This window comes from Drosophila suzukii, chromosome 3 (assembly GCF_043229965.1).
Source record: "Drosophila suzukii chromosome 3, CBGP_Dsuzu_IsoJpt1.0, whole genome shotgun sequence".
Classification (NCBI taxonomy): Eukaryota; Metazoa; Arthropoda; class Insecta; order Diptera; family Drosophilidae; genus Drosophila; species Drosophila suzukii.
This window is the reverse complement of record NC_092082.1, coordinates 71,017,196-71,039,081: the sequence shown is the minus strand read 5'-3', so window position 1 is coordinate 71,039,081 and position 21,886 is coordinate 71,017,196. Positions and strand designations below refer to the sequence as shown.

Below are 21,886 nucleotides of genomic sequence, written 5' to 3'. Positions count from 1 at the left end.
GGGAATACGTGATATTTGAGATCTAGAAAGACACTTTACCGGAAGTTCATCGAAGAAAGTGCTAGAACTTAGCTCCGTTTTGTTGGCTGATTTAAGATTTGAGGGTAAGATTTAAATCTATTTATGTATTTTAGAAGGTATTATAAGCTACAGTTATTAATAGTTATAGGTCTTAATAAAGCAATTAAAATATTAAAAGTTATTTAAAAATCATTGTCTTTATAAAGTTCTACAAAAAAAGTTGTTCCCCAAAAAACTGTATAAATCTATCATTTTTCAAATGCTTTTTTTTAACAACAGTTTTTGTTTCAATAATTATTAAATCATGTTTTTAAAAAAAAGTATTTTTAGAAAAAATGCTTCCTTGATTAAATTAACACATTTCATTGACTTTATTAGCTGTTTTTGTGGCTGTCAATAAATTAGCAAACATAATTGACTTTATTGACCAACATTCAACAATGTGAAGAACTATATCACAAAAAGTGAAGGAGGATGTAAATGAATTACCCCGTTTTTAGATACTATTTATAGCGTTCTTCATTAAATTCATATGACATGATTTGATATATTTTAAATTTTTACTTATTTCTATATAAATGCAGTAAACAAATCTGTGCTAAAAACAAATTAGCATGCAACTCACCGCAGAAATTAACAGTTAGGAATCGGACACGACTATTCTGTTTCCTAAGCCTTAACTAATGTCATCTATTTTCATTGGCAAGTGCGAATTGCTTGTGAATTATCTGCAAACAAAGAAGTTGCATAAATATCCAGTTCTAAGTGGTTTAATATTATCCTAAGACATTGGTTTAATATGATTTTCATAAGGTCACTAATTAGCGGCACCATGCGGTGCCTACATGGGTACTTATAGGTATTAATGGGGTATTTTCGACTTCGTGGGCGTTATTGAATGTTAACAGCGGCAAGCAGTGCGATTAACAGATGAAAGCAGGTGGGCTTTATCGGCTCTGCTTGACCCATTAGGTATACATAACGTATACGCCTCGTTGGCCCGAAATAATTGCCGTTATTCGTTTGCAATATTTTTGCAACAAACAAAGAATAATATAAGGAAAAAATACTACAATATATATAATATCAAAAAAATGTTTACACTGAGAAAAAGTGTAAGATGTTAAAAATATCTCATTTGCATGAAGAAAATGAATTTAAAGTCTTGTAAAATGATTTGCATTATTACATTTTCAAAAAAATATTTATTTAAGTATTTTATTTAGATACCATGCAAGTGCGGTAAGATTCTCATAAACTATTTATGCATTCATTATACTGTAAAAAATATAAAAAAATTTCTCTGAGCAAAAATTAGCTTAAATGATTTGAAAAATTGTCTAAAAATTGTTAATACCTTTTCGTTCTCTCTGTGTACCAATCGAAATATTGAAAAAGTGGCGAATTGAAGTTAAGCCTTCTGCTGCGCTTTTTTCGGGCACGGACATATCATAAACAATTGCCGCAGTCACACGTGCTGCAGAACAAATAAACAAAGTGTGCCATCTCAATTTACATGCTGCAAGCGGCTGCAGCACGTGACAAAAACACTGCAACATTCCGGCCCCGAGTATTGGCAAAACAAAAATGAAGAAATAACGCAGCTATAACAGCAACATGTGGACATGTTGAATTAAAAACGGGAAGAAAATAAGCAGAATTGATTGGACGAATGACAACTGCCGCTGCCTGTCGCCACCAAGATGCCTCGAAGGATATGTGTGTACTGCAATTAATTGATTTTTGGGGTCCATACCAGCACACAAATGCATATGCAGGTTAAACTAGCGCCAAGGGCGATCATTTCACACCCCAATGCAAATCGAAACCGAGTCGTGTTCGCATTTAAAACTTTTTGGGGGCCGGGTTGTTTGTCACCGAAATAAAAAGTGGGTTCAAGCAGATTCGTTGCCGAATCAAGGCAAAGCCAAAAAATGGTAACAAATTGCATTCGCAGCTCTAAAATCTCTATTAAATGCCAGCATTTGTCGAGGGATTTACGCTCATTTTTCCCAGCTCCTCGGACCAGGTGTCGAATTTGCTGCTCGGCGAGCGCTTTGCATTCGGTGGCTCCATTGTTGGCGCCTTTGTGTGCTCGCTGCTCTGCCAAATTGCATTTTAATTGTGCGCTCAAAGCAAACGCAGCTAAGTGCAAACAATTTCAGCTGAATGCGCGACAAACAAAACCAGAAAATTGCTTGCAATGCTTTAAGCGGGCTTTTCTTTTGCGAATTCGCTACACCTTCAAGCTGAAAAATGGCGAAAAAATAACAAAAAAAAATGCCAAAAAAGGAAGGGAGAAAAACATTCCAATGCAAATTTGTCTTTTGACTTTGACTACGTGAGCCTTTAATGGTTTTTCTGCTAGTAACTTTAGTAGAAAACTCGAAACTTTTCAACTTCCTGGGCCGTCCCCTTTGATTTCGAGTTGACAAAAGTTCGCAGCGAGTTGAGCGCATATTACAAAGGCCCTTGCTCGGACACAGAAGATGGGTGGCTGGGTGGTACTCGTTTGTATTCCCTGGGATTCACGATTCAGGATTCAGGATCCAGGATCCAAAGGGGCGTCTTGTGCCATTGCGCTTTTTACCTACTTGAAATGCAGCAGCTGCCGCTGTAGCAGCTAGCGAACTAAAAGCACAAGTCTTAAACCTCTTCGATCCCCAGTCGCCGGCAGTTGGACATTTCATTTTCATTCCATTTGGACACACGTAATTCCCCGAAGGTTAACGCAACTCGACTCTGTGCTCTACTCTGGCGATGCTGTTTAAATATTTCAGCTGGCTGCATAGCCAAACTTTGCCTAATTGCCAACCAGATAGCGCCGTGAAGTAGGCTACACCGGAAGGAGGTCAGCAGTCAAGGATTTTTCCCCCAGCTTTAATCGAGCAATTCAAAGCAAGCTGATTGCACAGATTTCTACTGTCGAAGCTTGGGGTTTAATATACATTACCATAAATTAAATTAAATAAAGGCTACAGAAGTGTCCTCTCTATTAAATCCTTATAAACAAAACAATCTTGAGGAATCTCCTTAGTCATTCTTAACAGTGAAAGTATGGTTTAATATGTTATGAATCTGGAATTACCATGCATTCGTATTCAAATTTGGGTATATACTATTTTATTGCATACCTTTAGGCATATTTATAATATTTAATATTTAATTATAGCATTCAGTTGACTTAATATTGAGTTAAATTTAATGAGAATTAAACAATAAATCATTTAAATCATAAATTAGATTTAATCGAATTTTGCCCTGTACAATTTAAGTCTTGTATTTTAATTGTTTAAACATAACTTGCACTTTCAATTCATTCTGTGATTCGAATTTTAAGAGGTCTCAACAAACGCCAAAGGCCAGAGGTCGCACTCATTTAGAATCCTGCACTTGCGTCCATGTTTTAATGTCATTGGATATGTCCACGAGCTGAAAGCTTTTTAATGACCATAATTTAGGTGCAGCAGCTACTGTTGCTGCTGCAGGGCGAACACGCATCCTGGGTCAAGGATGCACAAACATACATATGTCAGCCATATATACATACATACTCGTATATCCCGAGTATATAAGACTGGGGTCTAACCTTGCGCATAATTAAGCTGCGAGCACGCAGCAACCGCAGAAGCAGAGACATCCGCATGGTTAATCATACGCCACGTTGGCTCCCAAGACTTTGAAAAATTTATTCAGCAGGAGCCGAAAAGCCTTTCAGCACTAACAAGCAGGCGCAACGACAACGGCAAATATTGTGACAATAGCGAAAACAAAAATAGGGGAGAGATGGCAGGATCCCAGGCAGGATGGCTGGATGGCTGGATGGCAGGCAGCCCGCTTGTGTAAATATAGAATTTTATAATAACAAAGCACGTCGCAGGTGCAATTAGTGTGCAAATAAGCGTTTATTTGCCTTGTCAGACAGACAGGACAGCCGCCAGGGAGTTGGCAAAAGAGAAGGGGAAGAGGCCAGAGGGAAAAGGCCATATAACTGACCTCGTTTGCACCCCCTGCGAAATTAGAATTCAATTCAGTTCAAGCAGCATTGTCACCGGGGAGCCATATTCAGAAGAAAATTGCCCAAGATTATGTCAAGTGAAATTTGCTGGCCCATAAATCAAGCAACGCTTACAACCGAACAACAAGCAGCATTTGCTGCATGCAGCATCCATTGCAACAGCTACTGATGCAATTGCAGCAAAAGCAAAAGCAAAAGCAGAAGCAAGAGCAAAAGCAGCAGCCCAGCTCACTCAGAGGCGGCTAAACAACATTACTCAAGGCACCGAGGACACCAGGACATGCAACATCCAACACACGCCACACGAGGCAGGACAAACAAGAAAACTAAACCCTGACCAGTTGGGGACTTGCTATTTGCTCACATGCAAAGTGCACTGACACTCGCACACCCCAGACTCAATTGACTGCGAGATGGCAACAACGTTTTTATTCTCTCTGTACCTATTTTGTCTACCCTTACAGACAAAAAAATAATGTTTAAATCCTTCCAAAAGCTAAAAAAAATTTGTATTAATTTAAAAGGATGTCTAAAAGTATGCTGTAAAAATATAAAGTCCTCTTTAATCGAACAAAATATTTTCTTGCATACTTTTAAACACCTTTATAAATTATTTTAAAATTTATTTTAAAATGTATTTGCATTGCATATTTAGTTAAAAGCTTTTTGATTAGGTGAAACAATTTTATATGATATACTTAGTGAAATTTAGTCAAATGATTAGGTTTAGGAATTAGGTTTCCTATGTTCTGTTTACTTTCATATAACATCAACTTTTTTAGAATGATAACAAGTTTTGTAATTGGGTATTGATATAAACTAAACACAAATAATTTTAATAAAAATTCAAATCTTAGGAGTTATTTTTAGACACTGTGTAAAATATTTGTATCCAATTTATAACTTAAGTTTTTAAATAGTAAGTAAGGATATTTCTCCAAAATAGAAAGATTTAAAACTAGGTAAATAACTTTTAAAAGTCATATTTATAAATGTGGGGGCTTTAACTTAGTTGACCAGTATATAAAAATTCAAGTGCGGAGTGTCCGACTCTTCTTTTTTTCTCCCAGTGCAGTCACCGAGATCGCCGGGGGCCACAACCTGTCCTGGCCTGCTGTCGCCCCGCCGCTCCGCCTCCCCTCGGTCCCGCCCACCTGTGTGACAGTTGGCAGCTGCCTAAAAACTTGCCGAGAAATTTCCAGTGCCCTGGGATTCCGATGGCAATCGCAGCAATTTGGCCAGCCTGCCATTCTGGCCAAATGGAAATTAAAATGTTTTTAACCCCGGCTGTGTGAAATTGATTGCGGAGCTGGGAGCTTGAAGCTTGGAGCTTGGAGCTGACCCAAGTGCCACGCCCGGTTTTTTTTCCAACCCTTCTGCGGTTGATCATACATATTTGCATGCTGCGGGCAGAAGTTGCCCACGGCAAGCGGCAAACTGTGCTAAAATGTTATTAGCGCTTAATTAGTGCACAACTTTTGCCATCGCCCAGATACTCGACTCGACCACAAAGGCAAGGTGAGCTGTGCTGGCTGAACTTTCGCTGCAGCTTTGTGTGGTGCAAAGTTTTAATAATGTTCTGCTAAAATGAATTAATGCGTTTTACCGCCACATAGCTTCTCCTCCTCCTCATCCAATGAGGAGTGGATGATCCTGGGATAAGATGAGATGAGAAAGGCTTATAACAGGCACTCTGTGTTGAGATGAGTAACAAAAAGCAACAAAGCACATAGATAGTAAGGGAAAGAATGCAAAAACTGGACACAAAAGTGGCTGGCAACAAATTCATTAAACATTCAGGACATCGCTTCTGGGACGAAAGGGAGTAAAACTGGGCAATTGTCGGTCCTTGAAAGGGGTCAACGAACCCAATAGTTAGACAGAATGTTTCAAACCGAAGTTCATGAATAACTCAACTCATTCGCAATAGCAGCAGTTCCCAGACTCCCATTGAGATGCCATCAATGCAGGCCTCTAACAGCTTGTGGCCATATCAATCATACGCAGTGTGGCCCCTGAAATTGCTTATATGGCTATATATTATATCCTGGCTGCGTGTCAATAAGTGGAGTAAGTATTACCACAACAGTCACAGACACACCCATTTAATTAAAAATAAATATGAGGCGCATGCTTGCAGGCTAATTAAATTGGCAGACCGAAAAAGCTGAGCCACCACGAGAGGACCGCATCGCGTCAATTTATCGCATGTGCACATGGGGCTATCAACGAAAATTTAATGGACTGCCTGCCACAGGCCATATGACATGCCTTTACGAGGGCATTACGAGTCTTTATGGGTGCACTGCCAAACGAATCAACGAATCAAATGAACGAGTATGTCAAACATTAAACATCGAGGGGTACAAACATAAAAACGACTCAATTCGAAGTGCGGCACTGAACGCTTAATTAAATTGCATTTGTCACTAAATCGAAATTGAATTCTCAAAGTAAATGAATCCGATTTCCGTGGCTCCAATTTATGCACAGGCCTTATTTACAGCTGACCTCCTGCCACACCAATATCTAATTTATGGACAGCCTCCTGCCGCCCCCAAAAGGTAGGCTATAAATGGAAGCCACCCAGACACAGACATCGCACAGCAGGCATCCTGTTTGCATACACACACACTCACACACTCCGCCTCTCCCTCGAACAGGTGCAAAAATACAAACACGTGTACGTAGCTATGTGTGTACGTACTTTCCAGGTGCTCGTGTGCTATTTAAAGCGAATATATCGCATCTGGCATTACGCCTCAATAAGTTTTCAATGAACACTTTGAAACTATTTTTATGGCGTTTAAAGTTTACACCTATGCAAATCAAGGTGGGTGATTTACAAGCTCGAATTTAAATGGCTGTTTGTATAAGATGAGTTTTCATGATCTGTGGTTGCTTTGAGGTTTACAAACTATAGAAATGTAAGAATAGGGACTAAAAATAAATCATTGTGTCGTTACGATTGATTGAATCAATATTTCAAAAGGAAAGTTCAAAGTATATAGTAAGCTCCTCTTTTTTTCTTGAATATAGTTCATTATAAAATACGGTTTACTGCGCTTGTAATTTCATTATATTTCTATAAGGTTACATTTATGCAAATCAATGATTTAAAAGCTCGCATTTGTGTTGGTTATATTGTCCATGATGAATTTTTTATATTTATTGTTGCTTGACTCTTAAATTCTTTAGATATGGAAAGAAGGTTCCTGATCATAATACTTGTTCTAAGCAAATAGTTTTATAAGAAATTACTCCTCAAGTAAATTAAGAGAATTTAAAATTATTAAGGTTTTCAAATGATGTATTATTTTATTATTTTTTATAAAAATGTAACGTGTAAAAATAATGTAATTTTTATACTTTAAGTAAGGTACTAGAAACAATTGTCTCATTTAAGATAGTCCCAAAAGAAACCCTACAACTAGAGGATAAGCCGACCGCATGCTTGGCTTGCTAAAGTAACATAAACAATTGCGTATACGCCGCAGTGTCCTTCCGGACTCTCTTTTATCCACTCACTGGCCAACATTCCTCTACTTTCTCTTTGCAGAGATCTAGAGAAAGTTCCGCAGTATCCGCACCTGCGCGTTGGCCAGCATTTCTCCACTGCGGATAATTTTGCAGCACGTGTTTTTGTTTACCTTCTGCATTGTTGTGCCCAGTGCTTCCGCATGAACGTCATTGACTTGCCACCGCCGTTAGAGTATTTCTGCATTTTTTTTCTGGCTTCAGAGTAACCCAGTTTGGTGCGTGGAACTGCTGCACCGCAGAATCTGCGGCTCAAGTGGCTCATCCTGCTGCACGTCATCCTGCTGTTATTTTGGCTGCTTGCGGTGAGCATTGAGGGTGCTCGACCCATCCCCATCCACATACCCACTCCCATTACCATTCCCACTGCCATCCAAGTGAAGTTCGCTTTCCACATTTGTGCTGAGCTCTGAGCACCCTTGAGCAGTTGCAGCTCTTGGCCGGGAAGTCCAATCCCTCTGTCAGTCGCACATATATGTATGTATGTTCAAAACCCATCCCATCCCCACACATCCCCGACACCTGCAATTTGGTCCTTCAGTTTTCGGGGGCAGCCAAGTGGGCGAAATTTGGGTAAATAATGCATGCGCATCGCACGACGTGGAGAAATGGATTTGCATAATTCACTTCAGATTTGTTCGCTGACCCAACTTCTGGCAACTGCTGACAAATGCAGTTTGTTTTGGATTACGGGAACAGATCTGCTGAAAATCTCCCAAGGTTACACAAACTTCCAATTAAGATGGGTCACGTTTTCTAACCATTTCTTATAATGTTTTTGGGAAAGAAAATAGAAATTCCACGAATTTTGCTAACGATTTCAGATTTATTTATAAAGGTTTCCAAAAGTATGCAACAATAAATTTAAGTTTACTGCATACTCTTCTTTTACTGCATACTTTTAGACTTCTTTTTTAATGATTTCACATTAAAATATAAAAGTTTGAAATATTTTTCGGTTTAGTTTTCCTAGTAAATATAAAAATTAAATTTTTATGTTAGGTGTATTCAAGAAGATTTAAATGAAATAAAGGAAAGATTTTAATTTAGGCTTGTTATTGTTATAGAATTTACCTATCATATTAAGCTGTGTCTTGTAAAATGGTAATAAAATAAATGCCATTCAGTTCGTTATTTCCTCTATTACAAAAGACATTGAAAAATTCTTCAGCCATTCGGGCAGGCACAGAGTTTCCATACAGACAGCTGCTCAGTTTGCAATGGGTTCGAGAGAAGACCCACTGAAAACTTAATTATCTACCAAGGACCATAAATGTTTTTACTGTCCCGCCCCCGAAATGTAGGGGTCCTCGTGAGTGCCGCCTTTGGCGCTTGCACAGAAAGCATAAAATTTATTGGTTGTGAAATTTACAAAGAGGAAAAATAAAATGAAAACGATTTCAGCCAGGGAAAATTATTGCAAGTTTGCATGCATTATGCCCCTGCGAAGTTGCAGTTGTTGTCTGCCGGGCTCTCGTTACGAGACTTTTCTGCTTTTCCACCCGGTCAGCCAGTTTGGTCTTGTTTTTGGTTTTTGGTTTATGTTTATGCATAATCCGCACCTGGTGCTAAAGAAACTGGATCCTTCCGAGCGGTGCTGTCTCATGTGGAAAATTCATTTTCATCCTATGCAATTTGGTAGCCTGTTTTTTCTGGTTCCCCATTGCGGTGAAAGGAGTTTCGTTACCATTATTCTGTTGACACGATTCCTGGGCCAGGACTCTGTGCCCTGTAATTACAGGGGAGTGGCCAGTCAATTTTGCCGCAACTCTATTAATTTTCACTCCGCATAGAAACGGGTAAAATAAAAAATGAAAATATGCCAAAATATAATCTAAACCAAAATTGAAAGCCTGCAGAGGGGAGGGTGATCTACATTTAACTTTTGCCTGTGAGAATTTAATGAATGAACCTGAACCTGCTTAATTATTCCATTTCGGACGAGTTTATTTTCGACACGCGCGTTTTTACGCGGCAATTGAAATTTTTAATAGGAAAATGCGTGGGCGCGTCCACAATCCGCAGTCGACTGTTCAAAAAGATGAGCTCTCCTGTGGCTCAGGTCGCCTCGCTTTGTGGCATTCTAATTACCAGGGGTATGGGGGGGGCTCTACCAGGAGGGGATGGGGGTGCTGTTCGTTCTAATGAAATTAAAAAAGTCCACAAATAGAATTATAATAAAATAGAGTTGGCCAGAGCTCTAAACGGGGTCGAGTGACCTCAGCCTGGGTCGATGTTTTCGCCTAATTAATTGCCATTTGCGGTCAGCTCTAATTGCAATTAGTTACCTTTAATTATAATTAGTTTGATTTCACTATTTAGATTATTCAGCTGCGGTCACCGCAATGATTAACTAATTAACAATTATTTGTATTTTAATTATGTCACGACTTGGCCGAATGCCGAACCCCTGGATGTATACATACATACACTCAAAACAATCTTTGATCATACAAAAATTATTACATAGCTTGTTTATTATTTATTTGGGCCATTGAATGCTATTTTTAAAATTAAAATAGTATAGATATTATTTCAATTAAAATAGTAGAACATCCATTTCCTGCATTCTCAAAACAATTTGTTTTTATTTCTTTGATATCATCATACAAATAAAATACCTTTCTTCTTTATATGTAAACATGTTTTAGATAAATTAGTATTTTCATGGTAACTATCAAATTCTATAGGTTGTATAAGTTTAAACAATTAAATTATCATTTTAGTTTTTGTTCCTGTGTATTTACTTGGGTAAGTTGTATCTATATTAAGCCTGTGAAAGGGTCGTGAGTCGTGCCCAACCATTGTGTATGCTGTCAAAGGCAATTAATCCAACTAATCGAGTCGAAGGGCATGCACAGTTTGCAGAACCAATTCCCATGTAAAGCGTATTTCAACATTTTTCTAATTAAATAAAAGCCTCGTAGGACTGACATGAAATTCGGAATGTGATCTGCAAACAAACGAAATTTAATTTCAATTTGTCAGAGCCACACACATTCGTCCACCTACATAGATCCCTGCCCAGGACATTAGAATTTATCACATGAAATATAATTCGTTCGTTCAAGTAAAACGCTTTCACATTTCGGGGGAAATGGGAAATGGCAAATGGGAATTGGATTGGATTGTATGGGATTGGGTTAGGGGCAAAAACGGGTTATATGTCCGACGACCATTTATAAAATATGCATGGGCCATAGATTTATATTGTATACGGCGATTATAATGCAAATGCCCAAACATTTTTGACAGCTCTCAAAAATGTTTTTCCCCCCACCAGCAAATGCAAAAGAGCAGCCAGGGACTGAAATATTTATGTGTTAAATCCTTTTGCGGTGTGACGCAGAACAATAAATAATAAAATCACTAACTGGTTTCGCCATGTCCAAGTCGCAAGTGTCACCATCGGGATCTGCAGCCACATCCTCATCTACATCCAAAGCCACATCCACATCCACATCGATGGTGTCCTGGGAGACGCTTACCTAAATCATAGTCGAGCGAAAAGCTTTTGCCATAAAGCCCGAACATATTGACAGACTCGCACTCGCTTTGATAGCTATACCCTCTCTATAAGGAGGGGTTTGAAGGGGTGGCTATAGAGGGGGTGGTTCTGGGTGGGTGGTGCAAGGGGTGGCTGCTTGGGGAAATCAGCGGCGGCGACAAAGTGAATCGGGATCACGCAGCTCACAGATATTCTATATATATGGTTTTAATACGCTGTGAACTAGAACGTGTCGATTGGTTCCTTGGTGGTTTCGCAGTTTTGCTACACTTACAAAATTCCTAACTAAAATCTATTTAAACTAGAACTTAACAAACTTATATCATTTTATAAGCTATACGGAAAATATTGGTAAAAATGTTATTTCAATTTTGGAACATTATATGGATGTATTATTAGTAGTTTGTAAATTATTATTAATGAATAAATTCTAATTCTAGTTCAGCACATTTTTGTTGATAAGATATGCGTAATTTCGATAATAATATTTGTAAATAAGGATATACTTTAAATAACAAACCAAAAAAAAAGGCACTTACAATTATTTTAAACTAAGGATAGCATTTTAAAATTTTAGTTAAGAATATGTAAAATATTAGTAATATTTAATTTTAAGCCATAATCTTAAAACATATGAAAATTTCATAGATATTCAACATACATTTAGGTGAAATTATAATTTATTATCAACATTGTAGAACTTACTCAAAAATTTATTTGATTCCTATTAGTTTCGTAGCAATAATTTGTCAAGCAAATGCCATGCGAAAATTTATTAAAACCCTTCAACCATCTTCGATTCAATTCGAGCGGTCAAAGTTTTTATTCCGTTTGCACAATCACCTTTTGGCATTCCATTTATTACGCATACGCAGCGTGGTACAGCCTTTTGGCTAAAAGTCGTCGGAATACCCGCAGTTTTCAGCTGTTTCGGCATATTTGCCCAGGACTGTCTATAAATAATTCATGGCGGAGACAAAAAACCAAGGAGAAAACTCCGCAAACATACCCATAAAGCGTCACTTATTTGCACTCTAATTGCAGAGCATTTTACTATACAATCGCGTATTTTTCGCGGCTATTTTAAGGGGGGGAAATTCCGTTGGCCACTGCAAAGGAATTGAAAACTGCCCGTTTGCAATTAAAGTCGCAATCCCAGGGATATATATGTTCGATCCCCCGTCGCACTGCTCGATGCTCCATTAAAGTTTTCGACGTCGCTTAGCTTTCGGTTAGCTGAGAACTGGGTGCCGATGCCGAGGAAAACTTTTGATAATAGCACAGCAGCTGAGCGGGAGTTGATTGTCTATATGTGGATATATACTATATACATACATTGGAATCCGGACTCCCTACCTAAGCCATATGATGGTGGGAGAGGGGGTTATCAAGTCAATGAAGCCAAAACAAATATAGGGAAAAGTTTTCCAATTTTCGATTGCCAATTGTGGGGGATTTTTTTTCGCTTCGTGCAACTTGCTGGGGGAATTCGAGAAAGTTTCTGTGCCATTTGGATACGTGTGTTTGTGTCCATTTCGCTCTCGATTTCGCCCCCTTTTAGCCACACCCCCCTTTATGACTTTGCAACCATGCAAAATAATTTTCTTAATTTTATTTAATTGAGACTTTCACGTGTGATTTTTGGGACCGCACTTTACACCCAAAATGGTTGCCCTTAATTTGGTTAATTGAGACCTTCGCTTGGAATTTCAGCCATGTTTGGCCAAGTAAATGCTGAATTATATTTTACTATGCCTTATTCAAATTATTTCGCTACGGCTTTAACTTTCGCTTTGACGGCAAACTTTTGCTTTTATACTACAACTAGAGTCGAAAGTTTTTCCTAACGCAATGCAGCAAAGTTTTTCCACTTCAAGTGCAAGCGACCCGGCAGAACCGCCCCCCCTTAACCACCACCAAGCCAGCACTTTTCCAGGACAATACAAAAGTTGGACAAGTTTTCACTTGCCACACGGAGATGGAGTGCGAGAGGGAAACCCTTGGCGACACAGACTAGTTGACTAAGTTGGTGTCTTGATGTCCATTTTATTTGCAGCAACTGTGCAATTATTTATGCGGCAGTCAGTGCTTATGCCACACAGTTCAGTTGGCTCGAGCATATGGCCAAAGTCGCTGCCACATTCCATACTTCTCATGCAACGGCGGCGGCGGCGGCACTTTAAACTTGCCATAAGTGTTTGAAATGCGCTCGTTGCATTTATTATTGAGTGGCTTTGTCGTTCGGCAGACAGGCGAACGATGAGCTGGGATGGGATGCAGTGCACCCACTGCAGGGATTATGTTTCACTGGCAAACCCATTGGATCTACCTCCCATTTTGGCACCCCAGCAGGGCTCCATTTGAATGCAGGACGAGAACGATTTTGGCGCAATTCCCCATCACGTTGCCCGTAGCATACTTATCCGGGCATCGCCGGCAGCCACGAAAAGTTGTAAATGCATATTTTATATTTTCATTTCATTGAAACCAGCACGTAGAACGCTGGTCCAGCTGTCTAGGAATTTCATGCATTTGCATTGAACCCGCCGGCAAATAATTGACACTTCTTTTAATTAAGTTTTTAGGAACCAGAATACCAGTAGGGTTTTTCTCATGGTTTTTCTATTTTTTGGTTTTTCACAGAGGGATATTAAAAGCTTTTAAGCAAAATTTAAGCCAACAATTATGGATACGAAAAATTGTATTAAAAAAGGGCGGTTGCACTTATCTGTTTCTTACCACATCTCCTATGATTCTTGAGAAAAGCATCTACATTTTAAAATTTGTATAAAAAATTAAATATAACAATTCCTTTTTATAGCTGTTTGCTTTGTTTTTTGCCAATTATTAATTCTGAATGTCCAAAATTTTAATAGTTTTAAAAATATATGATTTTTCTTTATCTCGGAAAGTGTTTAAGCTTGAAACAATAAATGCAAAATTAATTTTATATTAATTATCCAAAAGTTTGATATATTGGATACGGTTAAACTTATTCTAGGTGATATGTTTTTAGTTTTCTCTCGGTGAATTTCTCAATTTACCAATTTAATATTATTTTAGAAAAAGCCAACCAATTTGGATCAAACTTTATAGGTTAGCTACACAATATACTGGCCTTAAAAATATTTTCTTAGGACAACAAAACTATTGTAATTTTGATTTCTTGCGGTTTTTCTTGGTCGAACTGCTGTTGTTTTTACAATACCTATTAATGTTTGTTTTTTCCACCTTGCAACTTCGCGAAAGCCTTTCCATGTTCGCACATGAGACGGCGACATCTTCAATTGCAGGTGGTGGAACATGTATTTTTCATTAGGAGGCAGCCGCAGAGAGGCTTTTTCAGCGGCACATAAAGACCAAAAATAAAGTTTGCACTTGCTGCATTATTTAGTAACTGCTGGCAAATGAATGAACATCATTTGCTCGCGCCGACCAAGCAATAAAGTCTCCACTCGAACGGCGGCCTATCAAACAAAGTCGCTCTGCGATTTGCATTTTCCATATGGATTCTGAGATACTTTCTGGCGAAGTGAATTCCGGAAGAGTTGGCACATAAAGCCGCCGGCGAGAGATGGCACATAAGTTTGTATTCACGCTCCGCTTGTCGCGCAGATATTGCACTTTATAAATCATCTGGGGAAAAAGCCCGACGGGCAACCGAGAAAGTAGACGAAAAATGTGCCCTGTGCTGAAACAAATATCCCCATAAAGGCAGGGGGTTCTAAAAATAAATTGCGGTTTGCTCGGCGAAGGCGGTGTTTTGCTTGCACTTTCGTGTAAAGTTTATTGGAATTTTTAATGGACTTGAGTCGGTGGATTTTCAACCTAACCCAAAATTTGCCAAACATCCCAGCATTGTGGGATAAGCTTTCCAGCTACTTACTATATATACCAAAAATTTGGGGGAATAGAGTACAATGCAGCCAGCTCGTTTCTTTCTAGGACACTCTTCCTGCTTCCTGCTCATTTGGCATGGACATTGTGCCTTTGTCCCTCCGTTTGATTCGGTCTCACAAGTGCCTTTCTATTTGGTTGATCTACTTTTGCCCCGGCTGATTCGCTTTTTATTGCCGAGCATTTGTGTTTGTTTTTGGCCTCCGCCGCCATTGTTGTTGATACGGGCCAAATTGCATCCTGTGGACTCCTGGCGGTTCCTGTGGAAATCACCCGAGTACGTGATGCATGCTGTTTTCCAGCCACTGATTAGTGTGAGGATTCGGCGAAGTCGGCGGCTCTGAAGAGTTCAATTTGCCATCGCCGAGGAGCATCTGAACCGAGGCACCCAATCCCAATTGCGGCCATATCTCGGTGTATGCAAATGGACTTCGTGGCCGGGATTTGTATGCAGCACGGAGTTCGCAGGATTCAGATTACCAGCAGCATCTCGTCTCCTGTGTTGACTCAACGTGCTGGCTGTTTGGCTGGCAATTAAATAAATACACAGTCACATACCCACAAAAAACGTCACAAGTGGCTGTTGGTATCGCTTCTCTACACTGCGGGAAAATGAAGCTGAGGAAAAGAACATTTTAAAAATACCTTATTAAATTCCAACTTTTATAGCATTTTAGGAAAGAAAGATTTGGTAAAAAACACAGAATTATGATGTACTGTTCTTAGTTTATATCGTTAAGTTAAAATACATAAATGTAATAATTTTTAAAAAAAAATTTCGGTACAGATACTTTAAAAAAATAGGTAAAATTAGAAATCAAAAACTCTAGGTATATTCAATGGATATGATAATGTTAGAATGTTAAGGACTTATATTTTATTTAATGAATAATAAAATACATAAACTAATTTATTTTCAAATAATATTCTTTCTATAATATTAATATTATAAATTTAAAATTCAAGGTATATTAAACGAAACTAATAATGAGATAATGTAAAAAATGTTCTAATCCATGAATAATGAAATTCACTTAATTAATTAATTGTTTTTAATATACTATTTTCTACTTCTACATTTCCAGATGAAATTCATGACAGACCATAGTTTCTTAAGATTAACCTTTATTCTCGGTGCTTGACCTTTATATTTACCCACCCAATCAACAGCTCTAGTTTGTGGACTCCGGGGCGTACACTTGGTTTGATTAATTTATGACATTATCATCCGGCATTGGGCACCCAGGTCACGTGATTGTTTCCAACCACATTAGAGTAGTTCGCACTGATTTAATTTCCGCCCCGGCTGTCCTCAAGAGCCACTTACAATTAGAGCGGGGATTACGTGAAAACGAGCCCTATACTTGAGCCCAATCGAGGGTCGTTAAGTAGGCACAGAGCAAGAGTTCAAAAATCAATGCCGAAAAAATCAAAAGTTTGGCTAAGCCAAAACTTTAGCCCCGCACTAATTGGTGTTTAATTGGGTTCCTGGCACAAAATGGGGGAGCAGTCCAAAGTTTTCGAGCTGGGGAGGGGGGGATAGCGCCACCACGAATTCTGGTTAACTAAAAGCAAGCATCCTCTAAGCCTGGCCAAGCACTTGCCACATTTGCGCTGCATTAAAAATGCATTTCGCCCCCGTTCCTTGCAGCGTGTTTAATAGTCTATGCAACAATGTGAATGTGTGTGCTTCATGGGCGTAATGCTGATGGCGATGGCGATGGGGCTCGTTCCCCGGCAACCATATAATTTGAACATCATGAAGTGCACTTATCAGTGCCGTTGGTTGGCAAGCACTGCCATAGATAAGCATCAGCTGAGTGAGTGTGTGTGTTTGGGCAAAAACTGCATTATACTTACCGAAACTGAGGCAATCTTGGAACCTGATGGTTGCCTGGCTGCCTGGTTGCCTGGCTGAGCAGATGAAGCATCCAATGTGCCATCCCCCCGGGTTCCTCCTAAGCCATTGCTTATTAAAATATACCACGACGTCCCCGTGGTTTGCCTTGGTTTGCACTCGGAAAAACATTCACATTCCATAAGCTGTGTTTATATATTCTTTGCAACCATATTAATTATAACACTGTGTGTGTGGCGGCAGAGACCAGGCAGAGCTGTTCCCTATGAACGCTTAATGGAAAGCTATCGAGCATGGCTTAGACCTTATATATCACTTTCATAAGGTAAGTTAGTTTTTCTTTAGAAATCAATGGAAAGTCATACAATTAAAAATGAGTTGCTCCTTTATTAATTATCGTTTTCAAACCATTGGCTTTACAATAGACCTACAAAAGTTTTGCTTTTGGAAATATTAGATGTTTTTTAATATTTGTTAGTATTTCACTTATTCTACATTTATCTCTTTTTTTCAATTTTAAAGGCTTTTTAATAATAGAGCAATGAAAAGGGCTCAACAAAATAAACTAAATTAGTGGAGGAGCGTAATTTTCGACTGAAATTGATTCATCCTTCCACCTTATTAAACGTTTTAAAAATCTTACTTTGATAGAACGATATTATAACTTCAAGTACCCATTTGTTCAACTTCTTATCCGGTCCACTTAAAAGTGCAACATAATTTTCCTCGGTGTGGGATTACCTTCTCCAGAGAAAGAAGTTGATTTTGATTGCCGCTTGGACAACGCGTCGTATGATTGTTTTTAGCTCGACTGAAGAAGGGCGAGTCCGGCAGAGCCAAATTGATTTGTGCACGTGCACGGTTAGCTAATGAGGCACGGACGAACCCAAAGCTCCGCCGGATGGCATTCGGAAATGCTTTGGAACGGTCGCCGACACTCTGCATTTTTCTCGGACCCATTCTCCGGTTGCAGCTGACAGGTTGCTGGTTTGGAAGGGGTTCCGGCCAGGAGGTTGGCAGGATGTGTACATGCTGGACAGCTGCCTGTTCAGGGCGGTTGCCATGTTCACTTAATTAACAACATTACGGCATTAACACACACACACCTCGTACTTCGTAGATACATGTGCTGTGAAAGTTGCATTAAAGTTTTATAATAAATCTAATGGTCAACAAGGACAAAACTGTAATTTTGTTTGTTGGCTCGTTTGACAGGCGGAAGGGCGGAAGGGCGGAAGGCGGGTATTGGGGGCGTGTCCCGGCCCGCCTTTTGTCTTTGCCATGGATGACACATCCTCTAATGGTGCATTCGTGCATATGAAATGGCTGTCAACAAAGGGCAGAGGACTTCCTGCAACCGCAGGATGTGCTGCCCTAATGGGTTTGCTTGGCCTTAGTTATGGCAATCACGAGGTGACACATTTACTCGCCCTCTGACCCCAGACCCCTGACCCCCGAAACCCCTGAACCCCAGAGCCATAGCCTTAAAGTGCTTGGGGAAATCAATGGCAAATCGAAATGTGAAAATGAAACGAAAAAAGTGCCGCCAAAGCGATTGATAAGCGCCCTGGCAGACAGGCGGCCCCCAAGGCCACCCACCTGGCAATCGGTGGGTGGTGGGCAACTGCCAAAGGGGCGTGTTTGATTACGCACCTGGGACCTTTCAAATTGCACACGAATGTGTGCCAGCACATCAAATCAATGTGTCTGTTGACAGTTTTAATTTTCCCAAGTTAAATGCAGGTGCAAATTGATGAAAGGTTTAGGGAAAATATTTAACGAGAAAGCTAGCGACATTAATGATGATGATATATTATTCCAAATGCAAGTCCATCCTTAGTTATTTTTTTAGCTATGTGAAAGATTAAAGGAAAATATTGAACGGAAAACATACTAATAAATATGATACATAATTCAATTGATTGCCTTGACATCAGAGAAACAGTAATGTAACACAAATATACACCTATGTAATATATAAGTTTAAAATTAAAGCAAGACAAACAAGACCAACAGAAGAAGAAAATCTAAATTTTTAAAAGACTAAAAATGCAATTGGTTATATAATAATCATATCTTTCATCAAACTGAGAACCTGAACTTCTTTTATTTGCATTTCGCATTGATTTAAATGCAATAAAATTGGCTAAAGAAAATCTTTTTCTGGAATATTAGAATATTCGAAGCATATTCAGTACCTCGCTTTGGTGGTCAACAGAATGAAACCCATTTAAAAGGAATATTTCATGGTAAATGTGTGAAACCCGACCAACCAAGCCGGCCTCTCCCAATAGATTTGGACCGCAGGAGGCGGCTGGAGAGGAGAGATTTGCAAATTGGCCAAGATTTATAGTGTTAGCCACAGCGGTTGGATCGCAGGCGCACCTCTGTGCGTGCTGGTGAAAAGTTTTCCCAGCTCGTTGGGAGATGGAAATTAACGCAGGGACAGCCGGAGCAGCTGAGCCGAAACCAAAACAGGACCTGTCTGGCCCCAGTCTGTTTGGGTCTTTTATTTCGGGGGGCTTTTGGGCCAAGTGGCCTGGCACCTGGCTAAAATGAACAGGGGGAAATGGCACACCCGCATAGACGGCTGCCGACTAATCTGTTAATTTATGTTGAAAAGTTCAAGGAAGTTTTCAAGCGCTTAGCAAACAAATTGCAATAAATTATTAAGAATATTTGCCCATCAGAAGGGGGGGGGGACGTTTAAGGACGAGGGGCGCCACAGTTTTTGTGCATTTCATTAATTTATGTTTCGTTGCCTGCCAAAAACTTCTCGCCACTTGTGTGGATAATTTGATTTCTCCGTGGAGAAACTTTGCCCAGCCAGGAGGCGAGATTCACACGCAAAGATAAACACGAGGTGGTGCCGGTGTCCTGGGTCCTATGTCCCCTGTCTCGTATCCAGTAACCTGTATACTTAATCCTGAATCTGGAATCCTGAATCTGGGAGTCCCCTATCCCCCATCCCTTCGAGGGTCGAAAGTGGCCAACGAAAAGTTAAAATGTTCTTATGCATAAGTGATGTCCTGGCGCCTCGTCCTTTTCCGCCTTTCAACTGGCGACAAAGTCCTCACGAAGTGCCCGCATTGCAGTTGTTTCCTCTTTGGTCCGTTTCACTTGGCTGCGACATGAAAACTTAATGTCGTAATTAACTGTTGGCGTTTGAGCTTTAAGATGGCCAGTCGCGTATACGCTCAGTACGCTCTTGAATCGCGCATACGCCCCTTAAGCCTAGATTTAAACGCATCGCGTGACCCACTTGCAGCCTGCAACTTTCAATGCCAACGTGTCACTTTATCAGGCTTACAATCTGGCAAATGGTGTGACACGAATTTCCGGCCCCGCAGGCAAAACAAAGCAAATAGTGCAAAACAAGGCTGACTGGCATTTCTGCACGGTTACCAAAAAAACCGGAAATGGCTGTAAAAACATCATAGCTCGAACTTGCCACCCGAAACGAATTAACTTTGATGACTTGGCGGAAAGGGCAAAAGGCAGTTACCTGGCGCGATTCCATTTCCGCCGCTTAACGTCATTAAAAGTGCTGAAAATTGAAATTGAAATTTTGGGTGAGCCCAAACTAAGCTGCCGAAAATAGAAGCAATATCCTTACGGATGCCCGGATGCGCCAATTCCTCGATTGGCTGGCTGTGAAATAAGATTGTCAACTGCAATTAGCGAGCTTAATGCATCTTTCGGATGCCAACTGACAGGCAGACAGCGTGTCCTTCTCGCCTGTCAATCTGCTAGATGCTTACCTTGCCCACTTGCCTGCCAAGCTGCCATCATGCCATCACGGCACGCATCCTGAAGGACCAAGGACTGTGGCACTCAGACATGCATTCGCTGCTCGGCACTACTTGCAGTGGTTGCAAGTAGTGGCCCCTCCAAGTTGCACATTTAAAGACTGCGGCGACTCGAGTGCCCTTCTCCGTCGGCTGATGGCCCTCACCCAACGCACCACCTGCACAGCCAACCACACTTGGCTAAATGGGCCATAGAAGGCGGTTGCGAGCTGCTTTGCTCGACTGCAAATTAAATAAACCCCGAAGATTATAAACTTATGCCCAAAGTGCGGGCCGGGAATGAAAACTTCCGCCACAAATGCTCAGAAATTATTTCACTCATTTTTCACATTTACTCATGGAGATTAAATAGCCGCTTTGGCTGAAAATCAGACGAACTTTTAGGGGTATTTAAAGGCTTGAACTCACAAGTTGCAGAAAACGTTTTGTGGATACGTTTTGGATACAACTTAAACCAAACTGAAATTCTTTAATTCAGTTTTATTTGAGTGTTTACCATAATCAGGCTATTTTCGGTGTACAATATCTTCAAAGAACTGATAACATTAATATATCTATTACATTTTTATTTTTAAATGGTAAATATTTGAATATTAGTTCAAACCATCCAAAACTGTGTGTTAATATTCATTCACCTCATCATTATGATATTCCTTTCAAATGGATTTTAGTAATTCAAAATTAATTTAACTACAACATTATAATGGCTTTTATTCAGCTTCAGTCGGAGATTTGTAACAACTATTAAGAACTATTTATAGTAAGTCTAATTTTTGGGCAGTATTCACTTGGCCTGGCAGCACTTGGCTCCCGTCTTGGCGGCGCAATGGCATTGGCTGTTTCCGGGGCAGTTTCCTCCGCACTTTCCGGCTGAGCACTGGCAGTCTAAAGGTAGGAGGATTTTTCATTAGTATTGCCTTTTAATAGATCGATTTCCTTCAATTTGGAGGACTGGTACTTACTGTTTCCGCATCCCTTGCAAGGCATCTTGTTGGTTTTGTGGTTGGTTGGCTGTAGTAATTACCGAAACTTTGAAGTTTTGAGACTTTGTGATGCCGTCTGTTGGAAAAACTCCGCTCTTTATACCCCATCCAGACCCATTGAAACTATGGGCCGTGCTGGTTGATAAGATAAGAAAGCCGTGTGCAGTCGCGCTCGTTCGTCGTGCGCAAAAACATTATGATTTTTCATACCCAACTGATAAGGCAACTTTGCGCACGAACTGATAAGAATATTAA

General features: G+C 39.9%; 1 protein-coding gene across 1 annotated transcript; it reads right to left on the bottom strand.

Annotated features, from left to right (window-relative positions):
- Nucleotides 1–21,333: 21,333 nt before the first annotated feature.
- On the bottom strand, nucleotides 21,334–21,828 carry MtnE (Metallothionein E). The gene is made up of 2 exons (XM_017071572.4): nucleotides 21,611–21,828; nucleotides 21,334–21,533 (listed from the first exon to the last, which is right to left on the bottom strand). Exons 1-2 carry the CDS (start codon nucleotides 21,633–21,635, stop codon nucleotides 21,433–21,435), a joined length of 126 nt encoding a protein of 41 aa, XP_016927061.4. The 5' UTR covers nucleotides 21,636–21,828; the 3' UTR covers nucleotides 21,334–21,432.
- Between the last annotated feature and the right edge of the window lie 58 nt (nucleotides 21,829–21,886).

What these genes read in the sequence shown, in the direction of transcription:
- MtnE (XM_017071572.4), bottom strand. Translation starts at nt 21,635, where the DNA reads ATGCCTTGCAAGGGATGCGGAAACA. An exon ending in TTGCAAGGGATGCGGAAACA is followed by an intron (nt 21,534 to 21,610) that starts GTAAGTACCAGT and finishes TCCTACCTTTAG; the next exon opens with ACTGCCAGTGCTCAGCCGGA.